General features: G+C 51.9%; 1 protein-coding gene across 2 annotated transcripts in view; it reads left to right on the top strand.

The window, feature by feature from the left end:
• KIF27 (kinesin family member 27) overlaps positions 1–22,102 on the top strand; it is a 479,420-nt gene that overhangs the window by 41,643 nt on the left and 415,675 nt on the right. For both annotated transcript variants that reach the window (XM_086961311.1, XM_086961310.1), the window contains exon 3: positions 17,231–17,431. In XM_086961311.1, the coding sequence (XP_086817437.1) occupies positions 17,231–17,431 (201 nt within the window). The remainder of the gene's footprint in view (positions 1–17,230; positions 17,432–22,102) is intronic.

Below are 22,102 nucleotides of genomic sequence, written 5' to 3'. Positions count from 1 at the left end.
GTACAAGGCGTTTCCGTAGTCCAGTCTCAATATGATGAGGCCCTTGATCAGAATTTTCCTAGACTGGGGGGAATGAGGGGGAGGATCTTCCGAGCTGCTCGCATGAGCCCAAAGCAGGTGCCGGCTGTCTTTCTTGCTTGGGCTCTGAAGCTGAGGTCCTGGTCGAGCCAAAAGCCTAGGCTCTTGATTTCTTGTTTAGGTGTGGGAGGGGTGCCCATGCTAGATGGCCAGGCAAGGGTTTTAGGGAGTTTGTTTGGGTCACCTAGGAGCATAATTTAGGATTTCTCTCCGTTAAGTTTGAGTCTGGAGTCGCCCATCCATTTGGATATTTTATGGAGGCATGAGACTAGGTTCTCCATGAATTGGTCTGCCTGGTTGATGGAGACGACTAGTTGTGTGTCGTCGGCGTACATGACCACCTTTATGCCAAATGGTGAGGCAATGTCACCTAACGGGCCATGTAAACATTAAAAAGGGTGGGGCTCAGGGAAGATCCCTGTGGAACCCCACAGTTCAGGGGAAAGCTTTGGAGCGACCATAGTTGTCTGCTACTTGGAAGGTCCTGTGTTCCAAGAATGATTGTAGCCAGGCCAGGGCGGTCCCAGTGATGCCGATTTTTTGGAGAAGGTGGAGGAGGATGGTGTGGTCCACTGTGCCGAATGCAGCGCTCAGGTCCAGGAGGATCACTGCCACTGATCCCCTGCGTCCAAGATAGACCTTGTCTCCTCTGTTACGGCCAGGAGGGCGGTGTCAGTCCCCTGCCCTGGTCTGAACCCTATCTGGGAGTGGCGAAGGAGGTTGTTTGTCTCTAGAAATGTTGAGAGCTGTTCATTTACAATTCTTTCTGCCACTTTGCTGATGCCTGGGAGGAGGGAGATGGGTCTGAAGTTTGAGGGGTCCAGGGGGTCTAGGTTGGGTTTTTTGATTAGTGCCCGTACTATCGCACTTTTCCAGTTGACGGGGACTGTCCCGCTGGAAAGGGAGGCATTTATCAGCCTGGTGAGAAGAGGGAATATTGTAGGGGCTACTAGTTTCAGTTTACTCATAGGAGCTGGGTCGTCCGGGGAGCCACTCTTCACATGGTTGAGAGTGGTCACCAACCTCTCGATGGAGATGGGGAGGAAGGCCTTAAGGGCGGGGGCGTCTTGATCGATATGCCCTGCTGGTGGGTCGGTAGGGGGTTGGGGTTCGGGGAAGGTCATAAAGATCTTGAGGATTTTAGATGAGAAATACTCCACGAGTTGGGTACATCTGGCGCCGGTGGGGTCAGCGGCCGGCTGCGATTCGGGAACTTTCATGAGAGATTTTACTATGCGGTAGGTCTCCTTAGAGGAGTTGGAGGCAGCTAGGATTTTCCCTTCGTAGTAGGTGGCTTGCGTATTTTTGATAAGGGTTTTGTATTGCTTCATGGTCGATTTATAGGTTTCTTTGCTGTTTGGAGTCCAATCTTTCCTCCAGAGACGTTAGAGTCTTTTGCATTTTTTCCGTAGTTCCCGCAATTCTGGAGTGAACCAGGGAGACTTAAAAGATCCCCTCTTACTGGGGAGGTGTTTGACAGGGGGAGCCGCGTCCAAGGATAATTCTATCTCGGATTTGAGTGTCTGCTAGCGAGGGGTCCGGGTTCAGGGTGGGGGTGGAGGCTATCAGCAGGCTGGTCCAGGTGTCCGTGTCTAGTTTGTGCCACGGGCGAGAGGGAGCTTGGGGAGGAAGGTTGTGGGTGATTTCAGTGGAGATTGGAAGTTTCAGGAGGATAAGGTGATGATCAGTCCAGGGGATGGGTAGGGGTGAGAGTGAGGTGAGTTCCGAGATGTTAAAAAAAATAGGGTCCAGGAGCAATGTTCCCTCTAATTTTTTTCCTCTGTGTGCGGCAGTGGAGGGTCTCTGTGCGCTGCAACCATGGCTATGTGCGCCAGGAACCAAAACGCGTGTGTCTGCGGCGCCAAAAAAGTTTACTTTAAAAAGTGAAAAGATGATGCATTTTCACACATACAGCGCCACAATAAGGGTCTTAAGAGCAGTTTGCAAATTGGATAAGCACGCCATGACATGAATTGGTTACACTGGCAAGTATACTTCAAGTTTAGAAAAGCACAAGACTTCAATGGTGGTACCATCATAAGATTTTAATAAATATTCTTAACTGGAGCACAGTTCATTGGGTGGAGAAATGTCCCCGTGCTCTCTCTGCCCAGTCTTTCCTTCTGTACCCCTAGCTGCCCTGTGTCTCTCTGCCCATTCTGCCTTCTGTTCTAAACTGCCCCTATATTTCTGTATTCTGTATTTTGCCTCTGTGCCATTCGTTTTTTGTGCCCGTCTACCCTCTATGCCACTTGTTTTTCCCTCGTTTTTGTGCCCCTTTTGCCTTCTGTTCCACTTGTTTTTCCCTAATTTTTTGTGCTTTTCTGCCCTCTGTTCCACTCGTTTTCCCTTGTTTTTTGTGCCTTTCTGCCCTCTGTTCCACTAGTTTTTTGTGCCTTTCTGCCCTCTGTTCCACTTCATTTTCCCCTTGTTTTTTGTGCACTTCTGCCCTCTGTTCCAATCGTTTTTTGTGCCGTTCTGCCCTCTGTTCCACTTCTTTTTCCCCTCGTTTTTTGTGCTCTTCTGCCCTCTGTTCCACTCGTTACTTGTGCCTTTGTGCCCTCTGTTACAATCGGTTTTTGTGCCCTTCTGTCCTCTGTTCAACTCGTTTTTTGTGCCTTTCTGCCCTCTGTTCCACTTGTTTTGTGCCCTTCTGCCCTCTGTTCCACTCGTTTTTTGTGCCTTTCTGGCCTATGTCCCACTCGTTTTTTGTGCCTTTCTGCCCTCCTGCCTTCTGTTCTGCTCATTTCCCCAGCTGCTGTGACCTTTTGTTTAGGTATCGCTGTTAATCAGAGCCCCTTCACGGGCTCCGATTAACAGCAATACTTAAACAAAAGGCTACATTCTGCCCCGCGCTTTGCAAATAAAAACGTAGAGACAGTTTCCAAACACAGCGCGTACTTTAGCACACGCTGTGTTTGGAAACTGACTACCAGCCGCACAGCAGACATAGAACAGCCAGGGGGCATGGGCCTGTCTCACCCTCCTGGATGAGAGCCCTGGCTGGCACCAGCCAAGGCTGATAGGGGCCCACGTGGGCTCAGACCGCACAGCAGACATAGAACAGCCAGGGGGCATGGTTCACCCTCTCACCCTCCTGCAAAAGAGTCCTGGCTGGCACTAGCCAAAAGTGCCAGGGGCATGGTTCACCCTCTCACCCTCCTGCAGAAGAGTCCTGGCTGGCAACAGCCAAGGGTTTAAGGGGCCCATGTGGGCCCACACAGACATAGAACAGATCAGCCCCAGAGGTTGGGGCAGAAATGTGAACTCTTCGACACGACAAGCCTTCATACATCTCTTCTCTGTGGCTTCGGATGTTTACCTCTGGTTGATGTTAGACGGACCGGGAGGGTCGGCCGAGGTTACGGGGAGAGGTCTCCAGGGAGAGCCGTCTCCAACGACTGTACAGATAAGTGACTTCCCCCCCACAGACGGACACCACACAAGGTTGAAGGTTAACGAGACTTTATATGCAATTCTTAGGTTACGAGGATGGATACAAGGAGGTCTGGACTCAGGGGTCCCCTCGGTTCTAGTCTCTGGTTTAGGAAAGGGGGTAGCGGGACAGTCTTAGTTACCAATGAGTACAAAATAGCTCTCAATCCTCGAGCTCGGCGTTCTAGATGATCGGGCCGTGGAGGAGCCAAGCAGGTCCCGAGATGGATGAAGGAAGGACGACGGTCCGCGGCGGAGCCTGCAGGTCCCGGTGGAAGATGACGGTTACAACGGTCCGCGGCCACGCCAGCAGGTCCCGACGACGATGAAGGATGAAGGTTACGACGGCTGTGGCAGCGCCAACAGGCAGGACGATGGTGCACAGGACAGGGCTATGGCAGCGCCAGTAGTCCGTCCAGGATGAGTTCCTCTTTACGTCTCTCGACTCCAAGATACAACTGCCTTCCTGCTCTGGAGCTGCCCCAGTTATAGGGCTGGCGTGCTTTGATGTCCGGACCCTCGCACTTGGAGGTCGGGAGGTCCGGGATGGGGGAGTCCAGACACCCAGCAGGGGGGTGGAGCCAGCGCCCGGGGAGGCGATGGGCGAGCGGCACTTGGTGGGGGAGAGCCATCGGCACCTCTTTCTCCCATTGACTTGCCAAGTAGCCCGCTCACCTCCTGGGTGGAGGGTGGTGCCGGAATGTCTGAGGCCGGGCCAGGCCCAGGGTTGAGGTCGATCGGGGGCCAGGCGGCCTCGTGGTGGAGTGTCCAAGATGGCGCCCCAGGCTGGGCGCGTGGGCCGGCAGTGGATCGGACCCTCGAGGTCGGCAGGCTCGAGGGCAGGGGTCCCTGAGGGGACGGAGGACGTGCAATGGTGGTGTGTGGTACTTGCGGGACTGGGCTCAGGCCTGGTTGGGCCGGGGGAGAGCGGCCCTTCATGTGGCCTGTCCAACATGCGTCCCCCCCAGCTGAAGGCGGGGAGAGTTACCCATCCTCTTGGGGACTCTCCTCGTCGAGGCGGAAAAACCGGGACAGGCCATCCGCGTTGGCGTGATCTGGCCCAGGCCGGTGTTCGACTGTGAAGTCCATACCTTGCAAGGAGATGGACCAGCGTAGCAACTTTGGGTTCTCCCCCCGCATATGCATCAGCCATTGCAGGGGTCGGTGGTCGGTCTGCACCCGAAAGTGGGTGCCGAAAAGGTAGGGCCGGAGCTTCTTGAGGGCCCATACCACAGCGAAGGCTTCCCTCTCTATGGTGCTCCAGCGTTGCTCCCGTGGTAGGAGTCTCCGGCTGATGAAGGCCACCGGTTGATCAAGGCCTTCGGTGTTCACTTGAGACAGGACTGCCCCAATGCCCTGGTCGGAGGCGTCCGTCTGGACGACGAACTCCCGGCTGTAGTCTGGGGCCTGGAGCACAGGGGCGGAACACATGGCGGCCTTTAATTGTTCAAATGCAGTTTGACACTCTGGGGTCCAGGTGACTTTCTTGGGCTGGTTCTTTGACGTGAGTTCTGTGAGGGGCCCCACTATGGTACCATAGTCTTTTACGAACCTTCGGTAGTAGCCCGTGAGGCCCAGGAAGGCTCGTACCTCGGTTTGGGTGATGGGGGGCTGCCAGGCCTGGATGGCGGCAATTTTCAGCTGTAGCGGGGCCACTAGGCCGCTTCCCACCTGGTGTCCGAGGTAGGTTACAGACCCTTGCCCAATTTGACACTTGCTGGCCTTGATCGTGAGGCCAGCTCGCTGAAGGGCTTGCAGCACTGCTCGGAGGTGGTGGAGGTGCTCGGTCCAATGGTGGCTGTATACAGCGATGTCGTCTAGGTAGGCGGCGCTGAATCCTTCGAGCCCCGCCAGGACCTGATTGACGAGCCGTTGGAATGTTGCTGGGGCATTCTTCATGCCGAAGGGCATGACCGTGAAATGGTAATGGCCATCGGGGGTGGAGAAGGCAGAACGTTCTTGCGCCCGGGGTGTGAGGCCGATCTGCCAATAGCCTGCTGTCAAGTCGAAGATGCTGAGGTAGCGGGCAGCTCCCATTCGGTCGACTAGTTCATCTGCCCGGGGGATGGGGTGCGCGTCTGTTCTGGTGACCGCATTCAAGCCCCGGTAGTCGACGCAGAACCGGAGTTCGGGTGTGGTGCCGGGGGCAGCTGCTTTGGGGACCAGTACGACAGGGCTGGCCCAGGGACTGTCTGAGGGCTCGATGACCCCGATCGTGAGCATCTTGGCTATTTCTTCCTGGATGCAGGCCCGTACCCGGTCTGGCACGCGGTAGGCCCGGTGGCGGATAGGGGGGCTGTCCCCGGTATCCACATCGTGCACACACCAGGAAGTGACACCCGGGGTGAGGGAGAACAGGCTGGCGAACTGTGATAGGAGGGCTTGACACTCCTGGCGTTGTTCTCTGGTGAGGGCCTCTGAGAGCCGGACCCCATCCACGGAGCCGTCTTGCTCTTGAGTCCGGAGGAGGTCAGGGAGAGGCTCGGAGTCTTCTTCAACCCCAGTGTCTGTGGCCATCAGGAGGCTGAGCTCTGTTCGCACAAAGTGGGGCTTTAGTCTGTTAGCGTGGAGGACCCGGAGAGGGTTCCGGGAGGATTCCATGTCGATGAGATAAGTGGCAGGACCCTTGCGCTCTATTACTTTGAAGGGCCCCGTCCATTTGTCTTGCAGGGCGCATGGCTCAGTGGGGGACATCACCCATACCTGTTGGCCAGGTTCGAATTCAATGGATGAGGCATTCTGGTCATACCATTTTTTCATGTCCTCTTGACTGGCCTCTAGGTTGGCCTTCGCTAGTTCTCTGAACCGCCGGGTCTGGTTGCGGAGGGTGAGGAGGTACCGGAAGACATCTGGAGGGTTCTTTAGCGGAGGCATCTCCCAGCCTTCTTTGACGAGACTGAGCGGCCCTCGCACTGGGTGTCCATATAGCAGTTCAAATGGGCTGAAGCCCAGGGATTTCTGGGGGACTTCTCGATATGCGAAGAGGAGGCACGGCAGCAGCACATCCCACTGGCGACGGAGGGGCTCTTCCAACCCCCCGATCATTCCCTTTAGCGTGCGGTTGAACCGCTCAACGAGTCCGTTCCCTTGAGGGTGATAGGGGGTTGTGAATCTGTAGGTGACCCCGCACTGTTGCCAGAGGGACTTCATGTATTTGGAAATAAAGTTCGTGCCTCTGTCGCTGACGACTTCTCGGGGGAAGCCCACACGGGAGAAGATCCCCATCAGGGCCCGGCCGACCACCGGGGCTGTCACAGTTCGCAGAGGAACAGCCTCAGGGTAGCGGGTGGCGTGGTCCACTAGCACCAGGATGAATCGATGGCCTTGTTTTGTGCGTGGGTCCAAGGGCCCCACAATGTCTATTCCGACTCTCTCAAACGGGGTAGTGACCACGGGAAAAGGTTGCAGGGGAGCCTTTAGTTTGCGGCCGCTCTTCCCACTGGCTTGGCACGTGGGGCAAGATCGGCAATGCTGGTGCACATCGTTTCTCATTTTGGGCCAGAAGAAGTGGGTCACTAGGCGACTGTAGGTTTTATCTTGTCCCAGATGTCCTGCCAGGGGGACATCGTGGGCCAGGTTTAACAGGAAGTCTCTGAAACGGAGGGGTACCACTAGTACTCGGTTGCTCCCCAGCTCGGCGATTCTTTGCTCGCTGTACAGCAGATCATTGTCCCAGTAGACCCAATGAGTTCCGGGGGTATCCCCTGCGCTTTGGGCGAGCGCTTGCTGGCGGAGTCCCTCGAGGGAGGGACAGGTCTTCTGTTCTTTGCGAAATTGTTCTTGCGTGGGCCCCCCTTCTTGAGGCCACTGGTCGAGGTTAGCGAGGTCGGTAGGTTGAGCTGGTTCGGCGGGAATGTTACGGTCGGTGTTTTCGGCTGGGGCGACCGGAGGCGGTGGCGCCGGCCATTCGGGTTCTTCTGGCTGGTGGTTGGCACGGGCGGCCATGGAACGGGTGGTGACGCACGCCCAGTCTGGGACGCCCAACATCCCCAGGTGTTCCTTTCGCTCCACGGCGGCCCACGGAGAGCTTTCCAGGTCATTGCCCAGGAGGCAGTCTACGGGGGCATCGTCTCGGACCGTCACTTTCAACATGCCGGAGACCCCCCCCCATTCGAAGGGGACGCAGGCCATCCGACACAGGCTCTCCGAGTTATCGGCTGATCGTACAGGGCAGAGAATGTTCGGTAGATACTGTTCTGGGGCCACCAGGTGACAGCGGACGGCTGTTACACTGGCCCCGGTGTCACGAAGGGCTTCGGCCTGGTGTCCATTGATGCTCACCCATTGGCTGTACTTCTGGGTGTTAGCGGGTAGGGGGACCCGCGGGACCATGTCTTTCCCCCCTAAGCAGGCTAGAGTCATGGCGGCTGGCTCCCACTCTTGATGCTCTTGTTCGTACTCTTCCTGTTCCTCGGAGATCTGTTCTTCCCCTAGGGCTGCAGCGGCCACTTGGCGGGGTCTTGGGCTCTGGTATTGCGGGCAGTTTGGGTCGTTCGCATAGTGGCCGACTCGTTGACATCGGTGACACGTGACATTGGCTCTGTACCCCGGTCGCGCTGGGGTGCTGCCCCGGTTGGCCGGGGGGGTGGTGTTGGTAGCGGGGGCGACCGGGGCGTTGTCTCTTCCTCGCCCTTGGCCCCCTCCTCCTCCTCTGGGTCGGTGCTGACCATTGTTGTTCCGGTTCTGTTCGTAGGACCCATTCCGGCCCACTCTGGTGATCTCCCACCGGTCAGCTTCGGCTGCGAGCTGCCGGGGATCCGTTAACTTGCTGTCGAGGAGGTGTTGGCGGAGTTCAATGAAGCAATTGTTCGACAGATGCTCCCATACCATCAGGTTAAATAGTTGCTCGTATGTCGTGACGTTGCTTCCTCGGATCCAGCCCTCGAAGGCTCGGCTAAAGTATGTTACATAGTCCACCCAAGTTGTACCCGGGATGCGGGTGCAGTCTCGGAACCTCTGACGGTACATCTCGGGTGTGAGACCATAGCGGGTGAGGAGGGCCGCTTTCATATGGTCGTAGGAGGTCATCTGGTGGTCCGGGAGCTGTAGTAGGGTGTCGCGGCCCTCATTGAGGAATCTTCCCCAGAGACCGGCTCCCCAGTCGCTTCTATCGATCCGGTGTGCAGTCATAGCGATTTCATAGGCTTTAAACCATTGCTGGATGTCGTCCTCTCTGAAGTATTCTCGGACAACATCCTTGGGGATGTGTACCTTTTTGTCTGTGGCCCCTGAGGTGGGGGGTCGCTCGGGTACCCCTGCTTCTTTATTCTGCTTGCGTAGGTTGATCTCGGCTAGGTTTCGTTCGTGTTCGTACGCTAGTTTTTTTTCCTCGAGCTCCCTTTGTCTCTGTTTCTCCTCTCTTTCTTCTCGGAGACGCAGGTGCTCTAAGTTGATTTTTTGTTCGGCCAACTTAAGTTCAACGTCCATTTTAAGTCGGGCCATTTCTAGTTCGTGTAGTCGGGTCCTTTCTCTTTCCTGGATCTCGCCTTGCGAGAGACCCGTTCTTTGCCCTTCCGGGGCCGTGGTCGTTTTTTCTACGGTGCTTTGATCAGGGGTTCCGGCAGCCCCGGTTTCTGCCCAAGATTCTAGGGCATGCTTAAAATCGTCCTTGGTACTCAGTCCGGTGGTAGCGATACCCAGTTCGATGCAGAATTGTTTAAGTTCACGATGGTTGTACTCCTCCAATTTCTCCATTTGGAATTTCTCGGTTGATCCGCTCTCTTTCGTGGTCATTGTGACTTCGTCGTGGGGTGAGCTACTATCTGTACGTTTATGCGGTGATTCGGATCGCGCCGCTGGCCACCAATGTTAGACGGACCGGGAGGGTCGGCCGAGGTTACGGGGAGAGGTCTCCAGGGAGAGCCGTCTCCAACGACTGTACAGATAAGTGACTTCCCCCCCACAGACGGACACCACACAAGGTTGAAGGTTAACGAGACTTTATATGCAATTCTTAGGTTACGAGGATGGATACAAGGAGGTCTGGACTCAGGGGTCCCCTCGGTTCTAGTCTCTGGTTTAGGAAAGGGGGTAGCGGGACAGTCTTAGTTACCAATGAGTACAAAATAGCTCTCAATCCTCGAGCTCGGCGTTCTAGATGATCGGGCCGTGGAGGAGCCAAGCAGGTCCCGAGATGGATGAAGGAAGGACGACGGTCCGCGGCGGAGCCTGCAGGTCCCGGTGGAAGATGACGGTTACAACGGTCCGCGGCCACGCCAGCAGGTCCCGACGACGATGAAGGATGAAGGTTACGACGGCTGTGGCAGCGCCAACAGGCAGGACGATGGTGCACAGGACAGGGCTATGGCAGCGCCAGTAGTCCGTCCAGGATGAGTTCCTCTTTACGTCTCTCGACTCCAAGATACAACTGCCTTCCTGCTCTGGAGCTGCCCCAGTTATAGGGCTGGCGTGCTTTGATGTCCGGACCCTCGCACTTGGAGGTCGGGAGGTCCGGGATGGGGGAGTCCAGACACCCAGCAGGGGGGTGGAGCCAGCGCCCGGGGAGGCGATGGGCGAGCGGCACTTGGTGGGGGAGAGCCATCGGCACCTCTTTCTCCCATTGACTTGCCAAGTAGCCCGCTCACCTCCTGGGTGGAGGGTGGTGCCGGAATGTCTGAGGCCGGGCCAGGCCCAGGGTTGAGGTCGATCGGGGGCCAGGCGGCCTCGTGGTGGAGTGTCCAAGATGGCGCCCCAGGCTGGGCGCGTGGGCCGGCAGTGGATCGGACCCTCGAGGTCGGCAGGCTCGAGGGCAGGGGTCCCTGAGGGGACGGAGGACGTGCAATGGTGGTGTGTGGTACTTGCGGGACTGGGCTCAGGCCTGGTTGGGCCGGGGGAGAGCGGCCCTTCATGTGGCCTGTCCAACAGTTGACAAGAAAATCTCACTTTGATTAGAAAAGGAAAATGCTTCCAGAGTGCGCTCTCTTTCCTCCTGAGGACAGATGCCTTGTGCCTGCCGAGGAAGGTGCATAAGTATCAAACAATAGCAGAAGCCGAAAGCATGGGTGCCGGTGAGACACTGTGCATGCATAAGTGTCTCTGGCACGCAGTGCATGCATAAGTGTCTCTGGTGCGCGGTGCGAGCACAGGTGTCTGTGGTACACGGTGCGTGCATGAGTGTCTGTGGTACATGGTGCATGCTTAAGTGTCTGTGGTACGCAGTACATGGACGAGTGTCTGCAGTACACGGTGCATGAATAGGTGTCTGTGGCATGCGGTGCATTCGTAGGTGTCTGAGGTACACAGTGCATACTTGAGTGTCTGTGGTACTGCTACTCACTAATAAAGGAATAACCTTTAGGCATATCTTGAGGTAATCTTATGCACCTAGGACCTCTTAGCAGGAGCAAATTTTGGTTGGAAGCGCAATCTAAATTACGAAACAATAACTCTTGGAAAGCCCCCATACAAGTTATCTAAAAGCAAGGCACGAATAGCAAGTATTTTAACTTTACCTCCAGAGAGGGGCTTCTCCGCTGCCATGTGCTGTGACAAGTCCAGGGCTTTTATTCAGTGTAAGAGCTGGCAATGCAATCAGGAGACTACCTACTCTACTTCCTAATTTTTATTTTTCTTTAGCTTCCTGACTGAGCGAAGAGGTCCGACACTTTTTTAGACACACCCCCATCCAGTAGGCCCATCTGCATGCTCCCTTCTAGCCCTGGTCAAGAAGACTTATCAATGCCCCTGTTCCTCCTCCATGGGTTCCACACCTTCCATTTTTTGAGCATCCCCTTCCTGTATGTACCAGTCCATGTCCTTTGCCCAGTCCTCCGCCCAGGCTTGAATGTCTGTGCTTGGCACTCCCACCCCCCTAACTTCTGGCTGTGTTCCTCTTAGCCACTGCCAGTACCACCATTAGCAGCAGTTTGGTGTGCTGCAGAGGATCATCATCACCTCACATACGGAGTATCAGCATATTGACGGTATTCTCTACTTTTGCCCCTGTTGCTCTGTAGAAGCCCTGTCCAACTGGAACGGCGTAGGGCTGGATTCTCTCATAAGCCCACATGGTGTGTAGGAACTCTCAGTGTGACGCATCCCCTGCTGCACACACTGGAGCCTGCCCTACCCATGTTATAGATGAAAACGCCGTTGTTGTATGCCCTGTGCAGCAATTGCAGCTGCGCCAGATGTAACTCTGGCCTTATCGCTATCACCCTCTGGGCCTGGAGCACCTCCTCCCACTCCCCATCCTCAAGTGTGTCCACATCTTTTTCCCAAGCAGTCCTTAGTGTGGACATTCCCTCCAGCGAATTAGACATTATTTTTCAATGTATTAGGGAGATGGCTTTCTTAGCCAATGGTTCCCTTAGTAGCCTACCCTCCAGGGTTGAGGATTCTTTGATTGTGTTGTCACTAGTGGTGTGTGCTGTCAGTGCTTCTCTTACTTTCCGGTAGAGGAACAGCAAGTCCAATATTTGAGATCATCCATCTTCTGGTTGGAACTTAAGGAACCTTGAAGGCATGTGCTGATTCCACTATACTTCCTTTGGTTCATAGCCATATTCACAGCCAGTAGGACACCTGCTCTTGTCTGTCAGAGAGTTCAGTCTCCATCTTTACCTGCGCTCACGCAGTACCATTATTACTATGTAATTTGTTTTTTATTACTAATTGAGTAGCGTGTTCGTTTTCTTTGTACTTGCTTTTGAAGGTTCTACCATTCAGTCGCAAGCTATTGAAACCAGTTTGCTTTCATTTTGCACGACCGTGTCTAGGGATGGTTGTAAGAGTGGCATGCTGTCAATGGGGAAAAGATAAGGCAATGGCAGGCTTAAGGAGGCTGAGCTTGTGACAGTTCTGAGATAGGTACAGTTTGACCTAGGAACTTTTAGGAGAGTTACAGTATTTCCTGGTCACACCTTTGAAATACAACTTCAGCACAGACTGGTCTCGCCCAGTAATGCTGGGAAGTGCCTATTTTCACCCTTGCTTGAGGCATAGTTATTGTGCGTCATATTGTGTGACTCTGTAGTGGTAGCCACGCAAGTCTGTAATTATTTCAGATGCTCTGATCTTCTGTGCACCATACCTAGGTTTGCAGGTATTCTAAGAACCACAGTCCAAACATATTCAGCGAGTACGAGAAACTTAAGTGCCTTGGAAGCCAAGGACTGAGATGGCCTCAACCCGGGCTAGGAAAGTCCAAGGCGGATATGTTCAGGACGATTATCCTGAGTTACAGCAGGCCAGACAAGAACAGTGCAGCATGCAGAATGCAGTCCTGCCAAGCGTCGTGCAACATGTGTGACGCCCACGCATTTCGGTGCTGTGATACGCATCACCGCACTGAAATGAAATGTCACACATTTTGCCAACGGTGCTTGTCACTGTGCCCGTCACGGTGTGGCTCTCTCTGCTGCTCGAGGTGCCGGCCGCCTGTGTCCCAGCAAACAGTTAACAGCAGTGCGCAGCTCTCTGAGAGCCGGCGCTACAATGTATCGGAGTAGCACTTCTGTGCCGGTGCGGGCTGCCTGCCCTAGTCCCGATACGTGCAGCCAATCATGATCACCGGTGTCACCAGGGGGCCGGGATTAATAAAATCCGGATGTGCGGTACTCCTGCATCACGTCTGCCGCCAGGAACTGACAGGAAGTTAGTCAGCGGGGGAATCTGAGTGAGCGTGCAGGCTGCCTCGGCCGTGTGGCTCAGCTGCCTCAGTCAGTGCAGTTGCAGTAAATTTACCCGGGCCCCGGCGATCTCAATTGCCTTCACCGAGAGGGACACTTGACTGACGGACGGTCACTGGATTGCACACGACAGGCTTTGCTGACTCGAGGACTCACTGACTGTGACCAGGTGAGGCTCAAACGGTAATTGCGGTGGTGGCTTGCGGCCTGAGCTACAACAAGTGATGTGAAGTAAGACAGGAGTGGTGCAGTGCTGCAGCCACCCGAGTGTGTGTGTGACTGTGCTCTAAATGTGAACACAGTCCCGCCCATGTTTGCTGACATCTGTTTTCAGTCAAGCCATCAGTGTTTCTGGACACTGTAGCATTTTACATACTTTGTAAATATTTAAACTCACCATGATTATAAAATCTTACATTCTGTGCAACACGAACTCCAGAAACAGGAAAAGCTTTCAATCCCCATCGTTTAGGCCAATGCATATTTGACCATGGTGTTGTAAATTCAAATTGCAGAGGCCTCTGCACACCACCCAAAACGTTGCGCAGCACGGACACACCCATGGTGCAGGCCTACAGCATCTGCACCAGACACGACTCCAGCTCGGTTTCGGCCACGCAGAGATGATCGGTGAGCAATGCTTTGTGAGTGGCCCTTCACACGTCGTCCTCGCAAGGCTGCTCCAGCAGCGAGAAAGCCCAGGCCTGGCCCCCGAAACATCAGAAACAAGAAGTAGGCGACCAGCATCAAGCAATAGAGCAGGCAAGGGTTGGGCCATAGCACTGTTGGTAGCGTACTCCTCTGCACCCTGGGCTAGTACCCGCCGACGGTGCCAACGTTTCACAGCTGAGTAACAGGTATGAGTCTTGTATTGCAGCAAACATAGAGGGGTTCGGGTATTCTACATATTAGTCAGAGCTTGATTATTTGAGAGGCGTGTTTGTGCAGCAGCTACTCGAGTTACGTTTTGCTTGTAAACACTGGAGTAATTTAAACACCACTACCTGCAATCCGAAAGAGGCAAATGAAAGTGTCCTTCTTCAAGAGGCCTGTATATTGAGCGTTGTTAAGTTGTTACACCAAAATCCATTCTTTATAGAAATGCAGAAGGAAGTGCTATTTAAAAAGTACGTTTTTATGATTATATGACTGGATACACCTAGGCCTTGCATTCTTTTTCGAAACCCCAGTGACTGAAATGACCTCAGTTCCCTTTTAATTTACTCTTCTTAATGCAGCTGCTATGTGAGTGCATGTAGATCCATTGTTCCTGTGTCTTCATCGCTTGATTTTGCTCGAAAGAAAGTGTCACTCATAGTCGTCTAATGTCACTCATATTTACACTGAAATTATGAAAAAGTCACACAAAAGTAATCTGAAACCTTGGCAGCTTTGAGAATGCTTTATAAATGCTGCACAGTCAGTCCTTGCGAAATCGCGTGTATGTTTCCCTCTTGCTATCTGCCCTATGTGTCTCCTGATCTCATCCTCAACCCTCCCCTCTCGCATCACAAACCATGTGGCCCTTCGTGAAAACATTTGTTAATGGCAGCCCCGTCATGCGCTGCAATTACCAAACATTTTCACAATGGTTCACAATCAGCCCCCAACCGCTCCCCCTTAAGAGAAGACATTTAGCAAGTCCGTGCTTTTGGACTTGCTAAATGTCTTCTCTTAAGGGAGCGCGGTTGGGGGCTGATTGTGAACCATTGTGAAAACGTTTGGTAATTGCAGCGCATGACGGGGCTGCCATTAACAAATGTTTTCACGAAGGGCCACAAACAGCCTGCAGCCACAGCCGGAATTACCATTTTCGCGCCGCTCGCGTTTCAAAAGCGGCGGCGCGAAAGCACTCACAGGATGTGTGCGCGCTTCCCTCGGGACTCTGCGCGCTCGGGGGTAAGCAAGGTGCGCGCGCGCGCCCGCGCGGGTTACAGGGAACACTGTCCAGGAGTTGGCCCTTATTATGGGTGGGCTGAGAATTTTTCAAGGAGAGGCTGAGTGCTGCTAGGTCTTCTTTGAGGTCACCAGATATTTTGTACCCTGGGTCATCAAAGTGGATGTTAAGGTCTCCTAGTACCGTAAAGTTGGAAGATAGACAGGCTAGGGAGGGGGCAGTCTCCACCAGAGAGTTGGGGAACTATCCCAGTGGGCCCGGGGTTGATATATTAACAGCCCAACAGCGTTTTCTCCGGGGAGAGATGTAGGGAGAAGTGAGTGTTTTCGCAGTCGAGGATTGGGCTGTCCTTAAGTTGGCAGGTGAGGTGGGCTTTGATGATGATTGCTATGCCGCCTCCTGACCCTTGGGGTCTATCTAGATGTTTAATTGTGTAGCCCGGAGGAAGGGCTTGAACTATGTCTGGGTCGGAGGATGAATTGATCCATGTTTCTGTGAGGAACAGCACCTCAATGTCGTAGTTCCGTATTAGATGGTTTAACTCGGTGCTGTGCTTGGGGAGGGATCTGCAGTTGAGCAGAGCCATTTTGATTGTCCTAACTTTAGGAGGTGAGTGGGGGGTGAGTCTATATGGGCAATGGTTGCATTTGCTGTACTGCTCATCGGGAGAGATTGAGTGAAGACATGGGTCCTGGGTACGCATAGCGAGTTTTCGAAGAGTGCTTGAAGAGTAGCTGATGGCTGTCGAGGTGAGAGGAGCAGGGGGACTGGGCCCTGGGTCCGTTCTGGCGCGGGTGCGCTGGCGGCGCGCCCGCAGCGCGCGTCCGCTGCGCGTCTGACTGAGGCACATCCTTAAGGGGCGGAGGGGGGCGTGGCCTCAGGGTAGTGGGCGTGGCCTCGTTACCAGACTGATGGCGGCAAGAATGAGATTTTACCCGCGGCAGCGTTTACATCGGCTGCGCGGGGTGATTACGAGCGAGTTGAAGGAGGGGGAGTGCCCAGTGGAGAGTGCTACAAGCAGGTAAACACAATATTTAACAGAATCAAAATGTTTAAAAAACGCTAAGCGTTCCTCCCGGCTTCCGCCTCAGGAGCTGTCTGATAGACTCTCTACTTCAGGCAGTTCAAGTGAGGTCATAATAACAAACTTATGGTTTTTGTTTATAATGGCAGCAACACCCCCCCCCCGTCCTCCCTAAGGGCCGATTGACAGTCAGAATGTAATAATCTGAGGAGAGTGCCGCTAAAATATCTGGCGTGGAGTTCTGGGTAAGCAAGGTCTCAGTGATCAGCAGTACATCCGGTTTTTCTGAAGTTAGCAACATGAAACTGTCCAGCTGGTGCTTTTTTACATCTGGTACTCTTAATCCATTAGATTCTCCTCTTCCTTCAATGCTTATGCCTCATTATTGCCAACTAATGGTATACAGCTTCTTCCAGGCTTCCTCCAAGCTGTTTGTCCATATTTACAACTGAGTTTTGAGGAGGAGTAAGAGGAAGTGATGGAGGCAGGAAAGGTGCAAGAAGAAACTAAATTCACGGTTATCTAAGTGATCAGTCATATATTGTTACTATTGCAGTGCTACGTGTCATGTAAATATCTCAAAGTAAATTACTATTTGAGGAAGTCTGTTTCCCAAAAATGATTCAATGTAAGCTGGGATACTTGTACCTTGACTTTTGAATGCTCTTTGATATTTAAGTTTCCTTTCTATAATTGTGGTCCTTCATCATGGGTAATGCCACCATTTTATACTGCCCTCATTACAATCATAGATGTCTCTGTGGTCCATCTCCAGACAAGTAAGATGGCCAGATGGGGTAAGGTTAATACAATGAAAAAGGTATGCTCATTTGTAAACCAGAGGTATTCTAGGTCTCCTTCATGATGGTAGCTGGCAAAAGATAAAAACATTTTTATAAAAGTGCTATCTTTAAGGACCCCTTTGATGCAGCTGATAATCAAACAGGTTGCATGTAGATGGCTTTTTCCTTTCACCTGCCTTTAATGGCAATAACTAAGTTAGTACATATGATTTTAAAAGTATGAGTAGTACAAATAGTTATTTTATCAATTATTTCTGGCAATTTATGTTTGATATTTCTCCTGGGACTTTCCTAAAATGCAATGTTAGTTTTGAATCATAAGTGAAACTGCTAAACCACTGTATGTTTTTTGCCATTATTTCAGCCACAGTGGCTGAAGATGAGAAAGGCATCATACCACACGCTATTCAAGACCTATTCGAGAGCATCTCTGAAAACCATAACATTGACTTCAGTGTAAAAGTGTCCTACATAGAGGTGTACAAGGAAGATCTGCGAGACTTATTGGAGCTGGAGACGTCAATGAAAGATTTACACATTAGAGAGGATGAAAAAGGAAATACAGGTAAGATTTTATCTTGTATTATACATGATCGTTAAACTTAGAGACATCAAGAGTCTGTTTGGATGTCACCCCAATATTAGAGGTGCACTACACTAAGGAGTATGTGACCTTAACAGCATTTCTGTTGGTACAGATATTGAAGGTTCAGAAGTTGGAGCCATTCTCCCTAATGCATTTTACTCCAGAGTCCATTCTGTAACCAGTAGTCAATCCCTGCAGTACTCACTCTCCATCAGGCTCTCTCACCTCAAGGGTATTCAAATACATACAGAGAGATCGGAACTAATAGCCCCGTTGGACCAGGAGCAGTCAGACCTCAAATTGCCAAACACCTTCCAACTTTTCTCGTACCAAACAGAGTACATTATGCCTCAGTCTCAGTCATCAGCTCTGACTTCTTGAATACACAATAGTACACATGGTACAAAACTAAAGGCTAGGCAGTCCAGCTTGAACCGTCAGCCTCAAACCTGACTGCTCCTCTAAATCACCCATGTGTAGATCCCAATGTCTGAAGGTCAGTTACTGACCCCAGTCACTTTGTTACAGCCAGCAGTGCAAGTTCTGGGTCAGCTGTCTAACCCACTGTGAGAAAGTGCCATCTTTCTTGCATGGTATGCACCCACGTTTTGCTGAATATCATGTGTACTTTGACTGAGTGTGCCCTGGGCTCCTGCCAATCAGGTGCCCAGGGGCTGTGTTCCTTCCCTAAAACTGTGTTGAAGCTAAAACCCAATTGGCATCTCTGGCCACATGTCAGCCCCTGGTAAATGGTACCCTAGGTACCCAGGGCATTGTGACCAGAGAAGATCCCTAAGGGCTGCAGCACTTATAGTGCCACCCTTAGGGGCCCTGCACCCTGACACACACACACACTGCCTTTGCAGGCTGAGTGTCCTGGTGCAGAACTAAACAAAGAGTCGACATGGCACACATCCCTGTGTAGAAGAGTGCCGTGCACACCACTTTTAGCCTTTTTCTTTTCTTAACCAAATTTTTCCATTTTGAATCATTATGCGTGCTCACTGGATAGCGTGATCTGCCCTTTTATCACGTGGGGTTAAACAACATTCGTATTGGAGCAAAGCTTCACTCCAAATCCAGGGGCACTGCAAGATCACATGTTCAATGTATTTAAGCATTTCTATCGCCATGCAAGTTAATCCAAATCAATCCAAGTACTCCAAAAATGTTTTGATCGCATTCCAATTTATTAAGATCTTTCCACACGTAATTCATATTTGCGTTTTATACTAGCTTCTCATTCCGTGAATATGCAAATCCATGCCTTTTTCCCAGCACGTCGAAAAAACGTCAGACATCCTCAATCGTTAGTGATTCTGTTACCCAATGCATTTAGGGCTTAAAAATAGCCCTTCCTCAGGGGTTCACTATAGAATAAAAGAACATGGCTGTTAACATTTGACTTCAAATCAAACTGCTTCACATGCTTAAAACTGTACCTTATGACGAATCAACCCGTGTACAACGCTTACCCTCTTAACCCGGTACTGTGATATTACCGTAATTGAACATGAAATTTTTTTAAACCACCCTCGATGTCCCGTGCTATACACCATCCTTTACCCTGCAAAACATCACCATTGTCCCACCCTTATTCTGCTGTTTCGTCCCTTTACCGTACCCACTGTTCTTTATCCCAAACGCCTACTCTCAAAATCGTACCTTTGCAACTCGATTCGGTTCTTCAACTTTTCACCACAGTTCCCTCTAGCTGGCAGCATTTGAATGCGCTCCATCATTTCCATCTATTTTAACTGTTCTGAAGTTGCCCCGCCTTTAAAGCTGCACCTGTCGTTACCACTTAATTAGCAAAGGTGCAATCGCTCCTGCCTACAAGCCTCACAGTGCACTTCACAATCAGTGGTCAAACCCAATGGTGATTTGTAATTCCCTTCTCTTTAAACCAACCCATTATTCCTCAATTGTATTTGTGGTTCCACAGATACCTTGTGGGCATGGCACACATCCCTGTGTGCCATGCCCACAAACCCACTACCCTGGCATACATCAGTCACCCCTCTAGCTGGGTGCCGTATGCCAGTGGTGAGGGCACAGGTGCATGAGCCCTGTGCCCCTACAGTACCCAGGGCCATTCCTGGGCACTGTAAGCGGTCGCTCCCCTCGCTGCTCCCTGCACATCAGCCTGCTTGCCTCACTCAGAACCACCTAACATTCAGAAAGCAACTTAAAACCTGGATATTTGACAAGTAACTCCCCACCCTTCTTCAAGCGCCTTGAGACCCTCTGGGTATGTAGCGCGCTATATAAATTAATTGAATTGAATTGAATTGATGCCATTAAGAGTATATGGTGCTGGGAGGTTGTCATTATGAACTCCACAGTACCATAATGGCTACACTGAAGACTGACAAGTTTGATATCAAACTTCTCAGCACATGAAATCCACACTGATGCCAGTGTGGGATTTAATGTAAAATGCACGACAGAGGGGCCCCTGAAACCTAACCTACAATCCACGTCTTGTCTGAGAGGCTGCCTATGCTGCCACACAGCAGACATGGTGCTGGACCCCTGAGTGGAGAGCCCCCGCTCTCCTGGGCCTGCAACAATGCACATCCTCGGCGAGGTGCTAGGTCTCCTCCCCCGGGATGGGCAGGGGGAAGCTTCAAAGGCATACCACCTTTGTGACCTTCTCCAGACCACTTGCTGTACTCAGAAACAGGCCCCCACCGGTTCTGAACCCCACTCTGGCGGGAAGACTGGCGGGAAACCCTACGTGAGGAAAGGGGTGTGCCAGCCTGTGCCAACTCCACCCCTCAGGTGGGAGAGGCGAGGTGAAGAACAACTCTAGGCTCCGGCCATCTTGAGGTTGGGGAGCCCTGCCCAATCAGAGATAGGCTCCTGCCCCTTCCCACAAGGGAGGAGCAGGATAGGGGGTGTAGTCACACCAGGACAGGGACCTGTTGGTCCCTGCCCTTCCCCTACCTGTTACCCCCCTAAATTTAGTATTTAGGGGCACCCTGAACCTTCCTTCCTCAGATCCCGATATCGAAACAAGAAAGAAGACCAAGAAAAAGACGACTTGCTGTGCAGCTGCTAACAAGAGGACGACACCAACTGACTTGGCGCCAGCCCTACCGGCCTGTTGATCCTTCTTTAACCTGCCTGCCTTGACCCTCTTAGTGACTGGGACTCCCATGAGCAGTGGTTCTGCTCAAACAGCAATACCCCAGGTGCTAGCCAGGAACCGCGAATCCAGCACACTCTGCACCCGCCGAGCCCGGCCTGTTCCTGAGTGGACAAAGACCCTGAGTACTTCCCCCCGGCGATTCTGACCTGGAATCGAGTGCCCAAGGACCCTCCTCGACGGCCCAGACGACGCCTGCAGCCGCGACCAGCAGAGGGTAAGATTTCCCGACGTCAAAAGACACCCCTGCACCTGGCTCCCCCCGCCTCCTGTGCCCAACTCCAGGGTGCCTACCTATCTTCAAAGATCCCAACTTCCCTCTCGAAGTGTTGGTCGCTCCTGAAGAATCTCCTTCCCCGAGCCTGTAGCCTTTGTTCCCTTTTCAAGCTCTCCATTGAATAACATTGAGCGCCCGACAGCTCAAAAGCACCCTGCACCCAGCCGCCCGACTGCACCTGGCAGTGCAACCTTTGTCCTATCCTACTTCCCCATTTGCCCTCAGCAAGTGACCAGCAGCCCGGCTCCCACAGCCGCATGGCCTGCTGGCCAGCAGCCACCAACCGAAGGCCCCTGCCTCTCATTGGATAACTTCTGGTCTAACTACCGCTGAGGGTGTACCAACTGTACCTACTTGACCCTGGGAGACCCCTGAGTCTATGCCCAGAACCTTAACTCTACCAGTCGAGTACTTACCTAAAAGCCGATAACTCCCTTTTCTTCCATAGGCTAACATTCACTTGGAAATTCTTCAAAGTGTGGAGTTTTGGAACTTTACAATATTCATCTAAAATCAGCCGAACAATGAATTCCAATTTACTCACCTGTTATCAGGAGAGACCTCAGTGCTGCATCTTTTAGCCCAGTACTGACCCTGAAAAGTAATTCTAACCGTACTTACCAGTAACTTGATTTTCCTTCCATAGGATATCATTGCCTGCTTTTTGCTGAAAAAGTTTCTACGTGTCAATTTTTGAAAATTACAAATATTCTTTAAAAATCGTGCCAACGATAAAAACGAAATTACTTTCCTGTTTTAGATAGATGTCCCAGTGCTGAACCTAGGAGTCCCAAAAACATACAGTGCCCACACCATAATTACTTAAACAACACTAAAATAGGGAAAAGAAACCAATTTATTGTAACTTCCCTATGACAATATTTACTTTGTGTCCATTATTTTATGTTTTTATCTTTTTCAAAAACTTATAACAGAAAAAGGACAATACATGTACAATATTTACAAGACTAGATACACTTTGTACAAGTTTCAGACATTAACATTATGTACAATTTAAAACGTTCTTGCATCAAACATTTATACATAAACAAAAATATATTACATATATCATGACTTCATCATAGGGCTCCTCCTCACGCCTGGAGGCATGGACCATAACCTGCCAAAGCAGGAGAGCTCTTGGTATTTTGGAGAGCACTATAGGATACGGTTTGTGTGGGGTGGTGTACATCTAAAAAAGTGGGTATACTAATCCCTCATC

This window comes from Lissotriton vulgaris, chromosome 3_1 (assembly GCF_964263255.1).
Source record: "Lissotriton vulgaris chromosome 3_1, aLisVul1.2, whole genome shotgun sequence".
Taxonomy (NCBI): domain Eukaryota; kingdom Metazoa; phylum Chordata; class Amphibia; order Caudata; family Salamandridae; genus Lissotriton; species Lissotriton vulgaris.
The sequence above is the reverse complement of the archived record's forward strand: the minus strand, read 5'-3'. Positions and strand labels throughout refer to the sequence as shown.